Source organism: Cuculus canorus, chromosome Z, assembly GCF_017976375.1.
Source record: "Cuculus canorus isolate bCucCan1 chromosome Z, bCucCan1.pri, whole genome shotgun sequence".
Lineage (NCBI taxonomy): Eukaryota > Metazoa > Chordata > Aves > Cuculiformes > Cuculidae > Cuculus > Cuculus canorus.
The window spans coordinates 38,333,218-38,350,424 of NC_071441.1; the positions used below are offsets into that span (position 1 = coordinate 38,333,218).

The window sequence follows — 17,207 nt, forward strand, 5'->3', positions numbered from 1 at the left end:
GTGGTAATTCTGAGGAGGGTGCCCTCTTCCCTGCTCTTCTGTTGGGATGCTAACTAATACTGTCTGTATGCAGAAAAACTATATTCTGTTGCTGACAAAGAGCAGCACAGACGAGCTGAAACATCTGAGAGAATGTGAAGAAAGAATTCCCTAGAGAGCAACAGGAAGCTTTAAATCAAAAGGCCATTATTTTTTGTGACCAATAGAGGCAGGGTAATCTTCATATATGCCAGAGAATTTCAGCTCCTTATCTCATTTTCGTTATAGGAGGTTTCAAACCTGTGTGAGTAATACTTGGCTGCTCTGTTCTGTTGTCATGAGGTCTATGCTCCTGTATCAGTAAAAATGGAGGTTGTCATTTGTGTTACTAGGTCCTGTCTTCTGCCATGTGGTAGGTGTGAACACTTGTAATCCCAGTATGCGGTTAGGACAGGGACGCAGAACTGTGACTGTCTGTCTTATCTGCTTACAGAATCACAGAGTGGTTGGGTTTGGAAGAGGCCTCTGGAGATATCTAGTCCAACCCTCCACTAGGCATGTTCACCTACAGCAGGTTGCACAGGAGCACATCCAGGCGAGTTTTGTATATCTCCAGAGAAGGAGATTCCACAACTGTCTGGGCAGCCCATTCCAGTACTCTGTGCCCCTCATAGTACAGAAGCTTTCCCAGTACTGTCGTAATGGACTGAAACTAGTTTAATTTTGTAGTTTTTGAGTAACGCCTGTCTGCACATGTAGTATAAATGCACATGGGAGCAGCATAAGCACAAAGAGAGCCTATGTGAGGAAATGGAGTAGAAGGAAGCACTAAACAGCCAGCAGGGTTGAGGGAGGTAGGCTATGTGCAATGCCAGGGTGAGATATAAAGACAAAGACTGTTCATGGTTCCCATCTTAACAGGGAGAGGATGCCAAAGGGAGAGTAGGCAAGGTGCCTGCAGATTTTCCCAGCATTCACTCAGAGTGGAGCATGTCACGTGGCGGTGAGGTTGGGGGTGTCTGGTCTCCTTTTGGGTCTGGGTTGTTCTTGGCTTTCTCTGCATACTGCTGCTTTTGGGGTTTGTTGGTAAAGGTTGAATCTCAGGTAAACATATTGGGATATTATTCTCAGTCTTTGTTTTTATATGATTGGTCATGAAGGGTTTTTATTTTCTATTTCAATTTGGATCTTCTTGTGGTGGTAACAGGCATTGCAAATTGCAGAGGTTGCCTCCACTGGCTATTGCTCAGGCTGTCATGTAAGCGTTTGTAAGGGGCATTGATCTGCATGTCTTATTTATCAAAAAGAGACAGCACTTCTTGGATGGGTGAAATGAAAATATTGTTTGTATGAGGTGTTCACGACTACTAGAGGTATGATTTTATTGCCTTGAGTTGTTACTGTTGAAAGATTGGGTTGGATTGCTGTAATGCCACATGTTCACAATCCTGAAAAAATTAAAAAGATGGTGTTACTCAAAACAAACTGTCAATGTGTCTGCCCCTGTGTTGCCCCCTGCAAGTGCTCAAGTGGAAACACCTTAGACCCATGGTCTCCAGAAGGGAGTGACCTCAATATAATTTGCTCTGTTCAAGCACTTCATGCTTGTCACGGAAGAACTTCAGCTCCAAAACCAGTAGGTATTTCTGGAACACTTAGGTTTGGTTTCTCAAAGTCTGTCCTCTACATTGTTAGGTGAACATTTTTATCAGAAGTGTTTAACTCTCAGGAGTTTTTTTATTTTTAGACAGAGCTTGCTCTCTACTGAGCTACTAGTTGCACAGTTTTGGACAAGGTAGCTATTGAATGGTTAATAGAGGTAGTGTTCATGTCTGAAAAAAATAACAAAACCTCAGGCTATATGATGCAATTCCAGTAACCTGAAATGGAACATTGTAAGATACTCTGAAAAAGAAATATTTCATTCCTTTTGAGCAACCCGATGGTAAATTAACAAGCTATCACTCATTGCATAATTTAGTATCAATTGCTTAAATTAGCAGAGGTCAAACTTACTCCTGAGACAACTCATTGTGGAAGAGACTGCAGCTCCTGGTGGTTGATTCCAGAGTTCTTTATAAGCATGTTAATGTAATGCCACATAAATTTTGAATGCTAATTGTGAGAAAATTGTAGGTAAGACAGCGACATTTGCAGTGGAAATGAGCACATGAGCTGAATGACTTAGTGACTTTGAAATTGTTTGTAAGTCAGTGGAAAGAAATCCGTCAGAAATAGTGCCAGTGAAAACAAATATGGTTTCACTCTTATGTCCCTGGAGGGTATCTCAGTGTTATGTAAATGTACACTAGAAGCAAGCAGTTTTGTTTTTCTGGGTGCTTCTCACTTGAGATGCACCGAAGCATTTTCATTTGTGATGACTGAAACACTGTGACTGTGACCCCAGTGCTTGGTAATGGGATCTAGAGCCTTTCACCTACAGGTCATGGGTTCAGGTCTGCCTCAAGTTAAGGATGACTAAAACTTGTTACCACCTGACAGCTGTTCATTGCTCTTGGCGGAGGGAGACACGGTGGTCCTCACATAGTTCTTAGCAGCCTAGTGTCCATAGTGACAATTACTGCTCTCTTCAGCCCCTTCAGAAGGGCAAAGAATTTATTACCTTGATCAGCTTGCATTCAAGTCGGTGGGGAAGTTTAGGAGGAGCAGCAGCGTCTTTCGTGGTACAGGATGCTGACTTTCTCAAGATAGATATCATGTATTCTGGCAAAGAGCTAAGAGGGAAGCCTGTGGATATTGAGAAGGAGAGGAGAGGGAAAGCATTTTCCTCTTCTCTGGGAAAAAAATTGTGGTTTTAGCAAGAACTAGCACTCAGTAACAAAGAAGCTGTCAGTAAAACTGTCTCATGTTGAACACTCGCCTTCAAACACATTTTAAAGAAATAGAGTTTGGCAGAATTTTATTTTCCTCTGCAATCTGCATTTATAATTTCTTTGTACCTGAATGTGACATTGTATAAAGTATTTAGTTTTGCCTAGGGAGTTATCTTCACTGTGTTTGGCTGGAGAAATATAGGTAACAGACCCATCAGAGAAATAATTAAATCGTGTAGTTCCTTGAGAAGAATGTGGAGTGGATCTGCTGGGTTCTGGAACATGCACCCACCTTCTTGTGTGGTTTTGCAGTTCCTGGTTTGAATGTAAATAGGGGAAAAAACCCAGCTTCTGTTCTGATGACTGACCTGTGTGATGCAATTTTGATTAGCTAAATCTGCCTTGTTCAGTGAAGTTAATGTGGTTTGACAGGATCTTGATTAGGAAGCAATCATTTCTGTTGATAGTAAATAGTTGGTCACTTTCAGCAGAGATAGGAATGCCGCCCTTTGTCTTGGGTGATGTATGATTTGTTGGTTCCAGTGCTACCTAAATTCAAAAGGAAAATGTGGGTGGAATGGGAGAGAATGTAGTACCAGGAGATGAAGTATATATACAGTGGACTCCACAGCCCTCATAAAATTGTGTCTTTCTTGTCTTGGCTGGTATTGGGAAACAAAAGAGAGAGAGAGAGAGAGAGATATTTTGTATTTGGAAGCGCTTGCAGTGTAAAGAATTGTGAAAGACAGCTCTGGTTCCAAGACTGACAGATTAGGATAACTTTGTTCCCTTGCCTCCACCTCATGTTCCTGTAGGGTGAAGCAAAATTTTTTACCTTATCATAGACTATTGGTTGCTGGAGAAAGATGTCAGTGAGCATGAACATGAGCGTGATGAGTGAAAGTATGTTTAGGGTTTAATTCTCAGTAAAAATTAACAATAGCTTTTTGTTACCATGCACAATTCTATGATTCTGTGATTCTGTATGCAATCTCAATGATTGTACAGTTCTCTAACTGTAGTAAGAGGGAAGTTAAGAAGTAGTAAAGGGACTCTAGGTAAGGAAGTTGTACTTTGATTTTTGGTTGGTTTTCTTACTGTGAGCTGGTCACTGTTGCTGGGTGTGAAGAAGGTAATGCCATATGTGGCATTAAAAGGCTAAAAAAATGGAGTGTGTTGTAAAAACACTTTATGACTTCAAAGAATTCTTGAAATAGAAATCAAGCTATGCTCTGTGCCAGAATGACTGTATGTTATAATTGTTGAGGGTCTCCTTCTGACACCTTTATCTGTTCAGGGCCCCAGCTTCTTGCCTGGTGGTCCTTTTAGTCCCACAGGGTGTTAAGGGTGAGTTGAGGGCCCAAGCGATTTAAAAAGTATGTCACTGTTAAGGCTTGGGAATGTCATCATCTCCCACACTGCCAACTGGTTACAGATCAGCCTTCTGTTATACGGCCTGTGAAGAGATAGATGAACATGCCTAATTTCTGTTCACACTGTTGCAGAACTAAACTTTGGCAGTAATTCAGATCACCAGTGCCAAGCTGACTAGGACTGAAAAAAATGTAACAGATTAGACCAGGTCTGTAGTTTGGATTTAGCAGAGCAATAAAGGCAATAAATTGTAAGGGATGGGAACAACACGGTGGTATTCTTGTCCTCCTCACTTGGATGTGGTATTCATTCAGCTAATGGGCTGAATTAATTGACCCCGCCTCTTACATGCATTTGCTAGAGAGACTAGAGGGGAGGTTATATAAAGTATATGAACTCTGGCTGAATGCTTTTTTGTAAGAGGGAAGATCCTTTTCCATTCTTACAAAATATTTTCTGGCAAGGCAAATTGAATATGGCTCCCTCTAGAGCCCATTGACTCTGCAGTCTCCCTCTGCTTTTTTGGGGTTTTTCTCACCGTATTTTAATACGGAGCACACTGTTCAGCTCTTGTGGGTTAAAAATAGATGTTGCACATGAGCAATCTCTGCCTCACAGCATATTATGCAGGTAGTGGACCACTGGGGTAAATTAGCTGTAGGCAGTCCTTTCTGTTACACTCAAAACAGCATCTCTTCGCATTTTTTTTTTTACTTAAGGCTGAAAGAAGCTCTCATGCTCATTTACTCTTTCCCTGTACCCTTTTTTTAACTGAAGAGATACATTCTTCTTCTGCCTTTGACAAATTGTTTAGGAGAAGATTGTAAATTAGAGCCATTTGTCTTGAAACGTGCTATTGGAGCAGACTGTTCATACAAGTCTAAGCAATTGTAACATAGTATTTGGTCTGATCTGCAAGGCAGAGGTTTTTCTTTTATTTTTAAATGTGGGATAGTGATTATAATGTAGAAGAAGCTCTTTGAGACTCCAGTTTATGCATGCATGTTTTAGTGCAGTAAAGGCAATGGTATTTTAATGAGGAATATGATTTCTGTTGCAGTGTTACGGAAATGAAGTAGTTAGTAGTTTTAGAGTTATACTGTGATCGGTTTGAGACAGAATAGTCTGTGCATGTGGTCAAGTTTTTCTTACTGAAGAGTGCTTATCAAGTGAATTCAGAGTGAGCATGTGCTGGCTAACACAGAGCTGTTGATATTTATCCATCAGTTGGTGGACGAGTGAGTCAGGAGTTAAATTACACACGGCAGAAGATTGGAGAAGAGGCCATGTTTAACCCCCAGCTCATGATCCAGACTCCACAGGAAGAGGGTGCTAATGTACTAACAACAGAAGCACTCCGACAGCACCTTGACTCTGCGCTTCAGGCCAGCAGAGTACATGTCTATATGTACAACAGGTAAGGAAATAAGGGGAAAAGCATAAGTTTTCTTGATCAGCTGTAACAGCTAAAAAGTGGGCATATGCTTCCCACCATGTATTTTCACATGGTTAGCACTTCAGACCATTTCCATTAGGCATTTTATTTGAATGTCACTGGTTTCTGATACTTGACATGGTGGCACAACAGCAGTGGCAAGTTGGCTTTTAGCAAACAAGATGGAGTAAATGATGTTGGAAAAGATTTTGAGAGTGTATCCCTTTGTGTGATGCTATGGTATCCGGCATTTATTTTGATAAAGGAGTGATGTTTGCACTCTTGAGCATGGGGCCCTATGGATAGGATCCCCAAGACTGAAAATCCTGCCATGTTAAGAGTTGAATTCACTTACACCACCATGAGGTACCTGATGGTTGTGAACAGTGGCACAGGTTACTATAGTTACAGTATTTTGGATATAAAGGGAAATGCAGACATGTGAGAAATGGCAGTGGATGGAAAGATAGCTGTTTAATAACATAGACATAACAAAGAAGGCCTTCAGGGTGTCTGTGTACACATACTAAAGGTTTGGAGCTGTGTATTGTCTAACAAAATAATAACAAAGGTACCTTAAGAAGGTACCAGCTTTGGGCTAGTCAGCATATCTCCCTGAAAGTTAGTTCCTGCAGGGTTACTACTTATATGATGCCTAGGGGTGCTACCTGTGAGGCATGAAGCCCCCATCTTTCAGCACACCTTTTCAGCACATCCATCTGATGCATCAGTGCACTAGTGCCAAAGCTCCAATTATCTTCTACTCAGCTGCTGCCTTGTCTAAGGCATTGGAACTGATGGCAGTGAAAGTTGTAACACAGCTGAAAAAAGAAGACAGAAATCCCAATATTTTTTTTTTCTTCTGCCTGTGTGGGTCAGCCGGGAATATTCTAGTCCTCTGAGCTGGGACTGGCTTCTTTCTCATTTGTGTCACTGAGTGATATCATAAGTCACAAGCGGCCTTGTTCATACAAAGAAGGATTTCTGCCTTTTTAACATATGTTGACTATCCTGTTCATCCAAAAGCAGCTCCATTATTTTTAATTAGTTTTACAGAGAATGTGAGAATAACGGAAACAAATTTCTAGTCTGTATCTCCAAAAAGAAAGACCTCTGGGCTTTTTGTGAGGTGTAGTGTGTCTAAGCTGAATACTATTTGCCTTTCTCAATGATTTGCTGCTTGAGGCCGGTATGAGTGTATGAGTTGCAAGTTAAATGCTTGTTACATTTTAAAAATAACTTTTCAGCGATAATGCAATAAAAATGGTTTGTTCTTCATATTTCTTACAGACAGTGGAAATTGGAACATTTGTGTTATAAATCAGGAGAACTCATCACGGAAGCAGGCTACATGGACCAGGTATGCGTAGCAGGCATTTAGTTGTAAGATTTGTGCGGTCTTATGATTCAGCTTGTGTTGCTTTGATTATATTCTAGTGTAACTATGTTGTTCCCCTTTCTGTTCTTGACAGATTATAGAATATCTTTATCCTTGCTTAATTATCACTCCTTTGGACTGCTTCTGGGAGGGAGCAAAGCTACAGTCAGGAACTGCCTACCTATTGTAAGCATATTTTTTAGTAACTTTCTGGTCTGACTGATTTTAATTGCGTAACTGTGTATGTTTTTTAAGTTGCATTTGCCTTGTCTATTTATATTCTGATTTAACAGAAAGATAAAAGATAAGTATAATGTCTTTACAGAAAATAGGCATGGATATTTTTTTGTTTTACATTGAACAAAGATTTTGCTCTTTCTTAGAGATTATTTGTAGGCATCAATTTAAATCCTATTTTATTTTTCCTGTTCTGCTAGCATGCAAAATAAAATGTAAATTCTGAATTAAGACTCTAATGCCTTTTTTTCCCTCTGCCTGAAATAGACTTAGTTTTGGTGGGCTTTTTGTTTGATTGGGGTTTCTTTTTGTTATTGTTTTTTGTGTTCTTTTTTTCCCCCCATAAAATACAGAAACATTGATTGCTGGGAACTTTAATCCTGAAAAAAATTGCTTGGATTAAATCTCAAATCTTCATAAGGAATAAAAAGCAAATCTTCTGTTTATGAAATTACATTAAAGAGACCATGTAGTATCTTTTATGGGTGGTTTCTCACAGTTTACAAGTGTGATATTGTATGCTCTGCATCCTTTAAAGACTTAATTGTTAATCTGTGCAGGCATTTTCAGTTAATTATGCAAGAGTTAGCATTTGAATTATTGTTTCTGTCCTGGTTTGCATGTCTCTGTAAAAGCAATTTGCAATGGCTATCTCCTAACCTTTAGTGTACAGTTTTAGATGGGGAAATAAGGGGGTTTGTGTTTTCTGGTTGGGAGATTCGAATTAATGACTTAAGCCTGGTTAAGCAGATACAGTGCGGCTTGAACCACAGAATGAGGCAGCCAAAAGCCTTTCTAGTCTGTCAACATCACAAATTCAGAAGTGGGGGTGGGAGGCATGACAGTGACAGCCATGGTAGCAGGGAACCTTGATGGTTGATAGTCAAGCTGCCAGGGCATTTGAAGGAGTGCAGTATTGTTAGAGACAAACAAAGATCAGCTATATTGATTGATTACATTTGCAAGATGATTATTGGACTAGCAAGAAGTAATCTGATACTATGAGAAAGGCTTTTTTTTTTCCTCAGCCCCCTCTCTTCTCTCCCTCTCCCCTCCCCCCCTAATTCTTTGAAGCAGCAGTTGGCAGCTTTTTTGTTATTTAGGTGTTTGATGATTTGTTTTGCTTTGCTTGTAAATAGAAGTATTTCTAACCTGCAAATATTCCGTTTTATACAATAACTTTTTAGGAACTCAGTGGTTTTGTTAAATTTACAGCTGAACTGCAAGAAAAGAACATAAACAAGTCTAATTGAAACATGCTTTACATGTTATGAAACAACCTTACCAGAAAAGGTTTTCGCTTTTAACAAAAAGTAACTATTATTTGAGCAAGTACAAATTTTAAAAGTACATTTCTTTCAGTACTTATTTTTTCTTTTTTTTTTTGTTTGTCATTTGCTGCTGATTGCTCTTGCAGAGGGAAGCCTCCTTTGCAGTGGATCAACTTTGACCCCTTAGAATTCTTGGAAGAGTTAAAGAAAATAAACTACCAAGTGGAGAGCTGGGAAGAAATGCTGAATAAAGCAGAGGTTGGTCATGGTTATATGGATCGACCCTGCCTGAATCCGGCTGATCCTGATTGCCCAATCACAGCTCCCAATAAAAATTCCACCAAAGTAAGTTTGCTTGTCCTTGTGCGTATCTTTTCAAGGGAGGCCAGAGTAGGGCAGAAGGTCAGAGAGGAGAGATGAAGGTACCATTTTCTTCCAAGCGATATATAGTTCTTATTCTTAAATGATGTCATTTTTCTGTTCCTGTTATATGCTGTATGCTGTTAGCTCACAGTTGTGAATTTACCCTCATTACTCTCAATCTGTGATAGAGTGCTTAATCTCACATATTTGGCAAGAGACTACAGTTGTCAGCTAGTGGCTGGGAGTGACAGTGCAGTGATGTGGCATTTCCGCAAAGCTGATGCATCAGACAGACATAACAACTGCTGGAATACAGCTGCCACTATACACCCATACTACCCACCAAAGCCTTCAATCAAATAGTGTGGGGGTTCATGATACTTATGAAGAATTTGAAGTCACAGGCCTCAGTTTTGTGTATCCCTTTATTAATCACATCAGGCTAGGGAGAAACTGCTGCCTGGTCAACAAGCATCTGGTTGATTTGTTTTACTGGATTTGTTGAACACATTTCTCTTTGTAGACCTCCTAGATTGTCTTCATTATCTGTTACTCTAGTACACTGGGTGTTGAATTGGAGTATGAGTTCATCTGAAGTTATGAAACTGATTAATTCCTTCTTTATAACTTTTTTCCTAGCCTCTTGATGTAGCCCTTGTTTTGAGTGGTGGATGCTACGGACTGTCAAGAAAATACATGCATTGGCAGGAGGAGTTGATTATAGGTGGTACAGTCAAGAACAGTTCTGGTAAACTTGTCAGGTAAACGAATTTTTAAAGAAAATTTCAGAGTTTCTCTTTGTTAAAGTTTGGGGTTTGGGGCACAGGAAGGGAAGGATCATCTACTGCTCTTCATGTGTACAGGGAATCCCATTCTAGGACGACATGCTACAAGAGAATAGCATTTAAAAGAATGGTTAGACATTTGTTTAAATCTAAGGAGGCGTAATTGCTTCCTGCTTCTAACCTCAGAATGATAGTGAAAGAAAGCCTTTTCCTGGCAACGTTGTTGTTTAGAATGTAAAGCACTGATCACTGATCGCCATTGTTCATGTTTTGAAATATGTTCAAAGGAAAAGTGGGAAAAAATAACTTGTATAATGTGCTTAGTCATTTGACTTCTCACAGAATTTCAAAATCTCCAATGAACTTTTTGTTCAGGATGAACACAGAGAAAAGTCTATTTTTATGTCCCTACATCTTGAACACAGCTTAGGATGATAAAACAGATCCCTTTGTTTCAGGCTTCTTGAAGAAGTCATGCAACACTGGGCTTCAGTACAATAGAGCTGTTCTGAAAAATGCAATCCACAGTAAACTAAACGAATCATAATTCTTCCATATTTAATACAGATAACTTTTTACTAGAAATTTTGAGATGAATTTTGGCTTCTTTCACATTCACACTAAACATTGATAAGTCTTCCAACAAGTAGCAAAAGAATATAATTTTAGTAAAAAATAAAGTAGTTCCTTAAGCTTCTGAAATTGTTGGATACTATTGCATACTGTAGAAATTCAGAAAGTATAGCTATTTCCATTGTGTACTCCTCACATTTTATCAGACATCGGGAAGTTTAACCTGGAATTTCTCCCCAACAGATGAAAAAGACGAAGGTCTTTAAATGACAAATTACCAACACCATTTACAGGACCTCATAGAAATAACTACTCCTGTGGCATCCTCCCAGTAACCTGTCTGTCAATCATGATCTTTATAAGTGATTTGTAGGGTTATATTCTTTGCCCCTGAAACTAATCCTATTGACAATGGTAAAATTCTCATTAACTTCAATGAAACCAGATTTAGCCTCAGTACTGCATAGAATAATTATACTGTGTTCAATTTTAATATGAACATGTGCCCTATAAAATGAAGAAGGCATGGCAGCTCCCATTAGGGGCTCATTTGGGACTTGATGGCGTGAAAGTAATTTCCTTAAAATGTTCATTTTATGCCTCTTTCTCCTCTCCCCTCTCTCCCTGTCACAGTGCCCAGGCTTTGCAAACCATGTTTCAGTTAATGACTCCTAAGCAAATGTATGAGCACTTCAAGGGGTATGAGTATGTTTCTCATATCAACTGGAATGAGGATAAGGCAGCAGCAATTCTGGAAGCCTGGCAGAGGATGTATGTTGAGGTAAAATAAAAAATAACTTAGATATTATAATATAAAGTCCTACTGAGATCCACTGTTTTCTGTTGTGGCTTTGCACAGTGTTCAAGGAAGATGCAGAAACCAGGACTGAGTCATTGCCTCCCCTTTTTACGCTGATTTTTTTTTTCCAGTTAAGAAGCTGCTTGGTTATTCACATATGAGAAGCCATAAAGGTTTTTCTCTGTGCTGCTTGGCACATTTTCACTTTTCTGGGGCTGGAACCCAAAGAGCTAGCTGAAATTTCAAAGTTTTTAGTTGGTGTGGTTTTTCTAAATCTGTCTGTAAAACATTAGCCAGCCATGGGCTGCTCTCCCAGCAGCAGCCCGGGTAGGGAGGCTGTGTGAGGCTGTGTGACAGCGCTTGGCCTCTGTGTCCCAAGCTCTGACCTCTGCAAATGCCTGGGGGTGGGGTGGGAAAGAGGAGCACCCCAAAGAGATCCCTGGTCTTTGGTTAAAGGCAAAACTTGTATTGTAGCAAACCCATGGTGGAATTATGGGAAGAGAATTCAAGTCAAATATTTGGAATGAGCTGGGAATACAGTACCCTTTCCTGAAAACTGCACATTCTTGCCTGCAAGAAGTAGTTACCAATTATATTTGTGTGGCATCAATATAACCTCTGTGTAAGGTGTGAGCTTTCACAGGAACCTAAAGGCAAACATAGTTGATTTCAGATGTGTGCTGTGGAAGATAGTAATGATTTTTTTTCCTTTAGTGACACCATGTTTTATTTTCCCCTTCATAGGTAGTTCATCAAAGTGTTGCGCAAAACTCTACTCAGAAGGTGCTTTCCTTTACTACGACCACCCTGGATGACATCCTAAAATCATTTTCTGATGTCAGTGTTATCAGAGTTGCTAGTGGCTATTTACTAATGGTAATGAAATGCATTTATTTAATTTTGTCTTATAGTAGAACAGGCTTTAAATTTCTGTTTCATCGATACCAGTAACCAGTTCCAGAACACTTTAGGCATATTTAAAATAAAAATTACTGTTTGTAAACTTCTGCCTCAGGCTTGTCCCCTGTTCCTCTGTGTAAGTTCTGGGATATGTCTGTTCTGTGTAAAAATGTTGGTAAGGATGTGTATTCTGGGTGGGGAGAGATAGCTGTCAGAGAAGGATCCATTCTAATATTTCGCTTTTTTTCTCTCCCAACTCCTTCTCTCCCCTACTGCCACGTGCTTTAGCTTGCCTACGCCTGTTTAACAATGCTGCGATGGGACTGTGCCAAGTCTCAGGGTGCTGTGGGGTTGGCAGGAGTCTTGTTGGTTGCACTCTCGGTGGCTGCAGGATTGGGCCTGTGCTCATTGATTGGAATTTCTTTTAACGCTGCCACAACTCAGGTATTTAGAAGACTCAAGTCTGCTTTTAAATTACAAGTACGCTGTTAGTAAGTGAACACAACTGACTCTTCGAGGGGAAAAAAGCTGCAGAAGTATTTTCTACTGGAGATTTTCACTTGTGCCTTTCTCCTGTCTCAGAGCTTATACTGTGAGAAATTATATGATCATGTTGCCAAATGATATTGGAGAAAAAAACAGGTATTGTGTAGTTTGTATATTACTAGATTCTGAGTTATTTGATTTTTCTGTGTTCAGTAGGAGTGGAGGCATCCAGTGGAGGCATTAGAAGCTGCAGGTTTTTGTCTTTGCATCTGAATATATGCAGATATTCAGATTCTAAAAATATTTTAAATATCACCTGAGTTATTATCAGGTATTCTTTGTTTATCCAAACCGTGAATTACTTTTGGTGACCTTTTTTACTTGTAGATGGTATACTGCAAGTTCCTCAGCGGTACGCCAGGATAATATTGAATAGCTGTGTTGCATACTTTTGATTTTCATTTTACCCTCGGATTTGTGTGCAGTGTAATGTGAAAGTTGCTTTAATTAGCCATTTAATAGCTAGCTGCATGACAGATCATAAAACCATCTTCTTGATTTTTGTTTGTTTTGTTTCTCCTCCCCCAGGTTTTGCCTTTTCTTGCTCTTGGAGTTGGTGTAGATGATGTTTTCCTTCTGGCACATGCATTTAGTGAAACAGGGCAGAATAAGAGAATTCCATTTGAGGTACTGACAAAGTGGGAATATGGGGGAGGATAAAACAAGAGGTTTCATGTAGCTGTAACTGTTTCATGCAAGGTAACTGTATCCAGAATTAATTAGTGGTGATTAAAAAAAAGACATTTTTTTCTCATTAGCTTTTTTTAGGGTCTGAAAATTCTTATTTCTGGCAAAATAGGAAATGATGGCAATGTATGTGGTCCTAGAATATTTTTGAATGTTCACATTTTTTCTTTTTTTTGTTTGTTGTGTCTTAGATTTATTTTGTCTTGAAAATTTTAATTTATAGCTGTCATGCAAAAGCTAATTTACATAATCCAGATTCTGCCCAGAATTTGAGCAAAAGTCGATGTAAATTTAGGAACAAACTCAAATATGAATCTGACAATTAAATGATAAAATGCTTTTAGTGGAAGAACACAAAAATGTTCGGGTGAGAAAAAAAGAGAAGGGCAGCTTAGAAAACAAGAATTTATTTTTATTTGTATCAGCTGTTACCTTTACCTATTTGTTACAGCCTTAATTTTAGTTACTGTGTATATTTTCATCTGTTTATGTTTTCTCATGTTTATAATTGACCATGACATTTCAAAGAATAACTTACTAATGTTATGAAATCTCAAATGTTGTCACTTTTATGAGCCTTTCCTTTTATTGACCTTTTTACCCTCAGTCCAGCATTTCATTTCCAAAGTACAAACCATTCAAAAGAAATGTATATTTGCCCATTTGATTTTGTACAAGCAGTGTCCTCCATGTGTTTCTTTCTGGCTTGTTTGGCATGCAGGCACTACAAGATCTCTCTGCTATAACCTCTGTATACTCCAAGATAGCCTGTTTGGTTGGGAAACGGTTACGTGTTCATCTTGATTTCTCTGTGTTTTTTGTGTGTGGTCCCTGGATTCTGGATTGTTTTTCTGTTTTCTTCCATAAATCTTCAAGATGTGTAGCTATGTTATGTGTCTGTGCTGTTAATACACGCTTATTTTGTGTGGAAAATGCGAACATTAAGTGCCTGCCAGTGGAAAATAAATCCCACCTAATTACAGATGTATTTGGTATAAGGTCAGTACCCTTTTAGGATTATGTTCTGAAGCTTGAATCAGGTTTGATAATGTTTTCTGCCCATAAAAAACATAAGCATTTAATATGTCATTTTCTTTCCTCCTCAACAGTATAGTTACTGTATTTTTAATTCTCAACATGCTCTCAAATGCAAGCTTGTGCACTTGTATGCAGAATTTAATTATCACATTATTCACTTGATTTTTAAGACATGTCATTTGTTTTGCAGGACAGAACGGGGGAGTGTTTGAAGCGGACAGGAGCAAGTGTAGCCCTTACATCTATAAGCAATGTTACTGCTTTCTTTATGGCTGCCTTAATCCCTATTCCTGCTTTACGAGCATTTTCACTCCAAGTAAGTTTATATGCTAATTTGTTAGCTATTATACCTGGTCTCATCATGGAAAGCCAGTGGTGGTACCTGTTAGTGGTAGCATTGAAGTCTGTGTTCAGTGCTGTTGCTGTTCACTGAACCAGTACACGATCACTGTTGACCATAGGTCTGGGTAATAACGACTGCTGTCTGCCCTTGATTCTGCTCCTCCCATTTCTCATGCCTGGAGTCTCTTGCATCTTGTTAGCAGGTGAAAGAATACCCTGCCCCATCACAGCTGTGTTGAGTGCAAAAACCAAGATGTATGCAACTAAGCAGAAACAGCTCTCCAGAAAGATTTGAATACTGAAGTCAAGAAGAGTGGACTGTACTGTTTACTATAACATTCCTAAGTAGGAATTCAATGCTTTCATTCACGTTTGTCTGGTTTTCTGCTCTTAAAAACTGTAGCCAAAGTGCAGTGGCAGCAGTGAATATGCGTTTGCCGTGTTGATTATTACCATAGCAGTTTGTACTGCCTTGCTTCCAGTGTAATTTTGGCAAACTAGGAGAAAACTTCAAGAATTTTAGTTTGTGGCTGCTTTCACAGAAAATATGAATTTTGTGTGCTGAACTGCGTATTGCTTGCACTCCCCTTCTCTTTTCTATTTGTTTGTGATAATGTATTTTCTGGAATATGAAATATTAAAGAAGCTGGAGAGAAGTTTTAGAAGTTCTTCTAAAACCATGGGCTCTTCAAAGAAGGCTTTGGGAGTTTCTCTCCTGACACTGGTTTAATAAACAAGCAATTTACAGCACTGTCTGACTTTGATGCAAAGCAGGCAAACTCTAATTTTTCAGTAGTTTTTTTATTTCTGCCGTAGCCTGATTCTTCAATCATTTTTGATTCTCCTTGAGCCCTCGGCTACATAGAGGGAGCAAAGGCTGTGATTTTTCTTAATACATGCGGCAATTGATGGTGTTTTCAGAGATTTAAATATGCATGTATTAAGCTATAAAATGGTAAACTGTGAGTGCTTGCAGTTATGTTACCAATAAGCATTAATAATTTGTTAACCATTTCCCTCTCAATAGGGAATTTGATAGGAATAATAGAGAAAGTAAAGGCCTCGTTGTTTTTTTCACATTGTTTAGGAGATGTCTGTGACAACTAAAACTAGATCCCTAGCCCTGAATGGTTAATTGGTACTTAGCTATGCTGATTTGCCAAAACATAAAGGTCTCTTCTTACAGGTGATGTGACAGTGAATTGGTTTTTTTTATGGCACAGACCAGTGTCAATGTGTGAAATATTTTTTGACATATAAAGTCTTTACTGATGGAAGAAATTATTTATGTCTCATAAGTCTGTGGCCCAATTTCAAATGTTCTACATGTACCTTAAACAGCTAACAGGATGCTGGAGATCTTCATTGGGAATCGGAGGCAAAGGCTTCTCCTGTCAGGCTTTGTAGTAACTGTTCTTTGTGGAAGTTACTTCAGTCTAAATGCATTTCATAGCAAGTATCAAGAGAGATGGGTCATTTTGTCATAACAGTGCTGCCAAGCTGTTTAGTGACAGACACCAAAATAAATTCTTTCTTACCTTTCCCTATTCTTGCTCTTCACGTCAAAACATGACAGGTTGCCTTTGGAACATGTGTGGAGACAACAGCTATAATTGTTACTGTAATCTGAGTATATGCTAAATATACCTTTCTTCAAATGTTTTCTTCTTGCGTGGAGCTGTGTTGTAGACTGAGTCGCTATGAAAGTTCAGCAAATGAAGTCTGCATAGCAAAATGACAAAGTTTCCAGTAAGATTTCAACATTATTCACGTATGAACATGTTGATACTATTGAGAATAAAACCATCATAGTCAAAGTCCTTTTTAAGGTTGTGATTAATGTAGAATCTTTGTGTAGGGACATTCAACTATCCAGAAATTAATGTTTTGAGTTGCTCAATCTTTTCTCACATGTATCTGTGATTTGTCTTTTCTTGCACATAGTAACTCCTTTAATGTATATAAGAGGTGGAAAAATGTTTAAAAAAAAAAAAAAAAAGGAAGGCAGCTGAATTTATCGCTGCTAAGGCAATGTATGTGGCTGATATGTATGTAAGTTAGGAACCCAGTAAAATAACATCCTTTGTTGTTAGAAAGGTACATCTTTCACTTGCTTGGCCTAGCTTCACCAGGTAAAATCAAAATCAGATGATACATTAATCACAGCATTCAGAATCAGGTAACCATGGCGGATTTTGGTGGGTGGTCTGTATTTATATATGGATTTCTTTATTTACAGTCTTCTTGCTCCCTTTCCCTCTTAATTAGTGTTGCTTAAACAAATGAAGTCCTTGCTGTCTTTGATAGCTTCCTATCCAGACTTAAAAGCAATGAAATACTGCATTTACTTTTCACAGATGCTGCCTTCTTCTCATCTAGATAGTGTATTTTTAACAGATGGGCTCAAAAAAAGGATTGCTTTTGACCTTGTTTTGCTCTTGACTCACTTTTCTTAAGACATTAAAAGGTAATTGTCAAAGTTTCCATATTTTTGAGGCCCAGTGTCTGTAAAATAACCCAGCTGCTGAGGGAGAATAGATGTTTTCCTGCATCTGCAAGCCCAACTTTTAGTTAGAAACTCATGTTTTGCATAGACTCATAGAATCGTGGAATGTTTTGGACTGGGAAGGGACCATGAAGGGTCATCTAGCCCAACCCTCCAGCAG

At 38.8% G+C, this 17,207-nt stretch overlaps 1 protein-coding gene across 2 annotated transcripts in view; it reads left to right on the plus strand.

Moving 5' to 3' along the window:
- Positions 1 to 17,207, plus strand: part of PTCH1 (patched 1) — a 67,747-nt gene that overhangs the window by 16,807 nt on the left and 33,733 nt on the right. For both annotated transcript variants that reach the window (XR_008447820.1, XM_054054513.1), the window contains exons 3-12: positions 5,415 to 5,604; positions 6,913 to 6,982; positions 7,095 to 7,186; positions 8,655 to 8,853; positions 9,511 to 9,632; positions 10,863 to 11,010; positions 11,773 to 11,904; positions 12,217 to 12,372; positions 13,003 to 13,101; positions 14,390 to 14,515. Coding sequence is in view for 1 of the 2 variants with exons in the window: in XM_054054513.1 (XP_053910488.1) it covers positions 5,415 to 5,604; positions 6,913 to 6,982; positions 7,095 to 7,186; positions 8,655 to 8,853; positions 9,511 to 9,632; positions 10,863 to 11,010; positions 11,773 to 11,904; positions 12,217 to 12,372; positions 13,003 to 13,101; positions 14,390 to 14,515 (1,334 nt within the window). In the remaining variant the exon portion in view is untranslated. The remainder of the gene's footprint in view (positions 1 to 5,414; positions 5,605 to 6,912; positions 6,983 to 7,094; positions 7,187 to 8,654; positions 8,854 to 9,510; positions 9,633 to 10,862; positions 11,011 to 11,772; positions 11,905 to 12,216; positions 12,373 to 13,002; positions 13,102 to 14,389; positions 14,516 to 17,207) is intronic.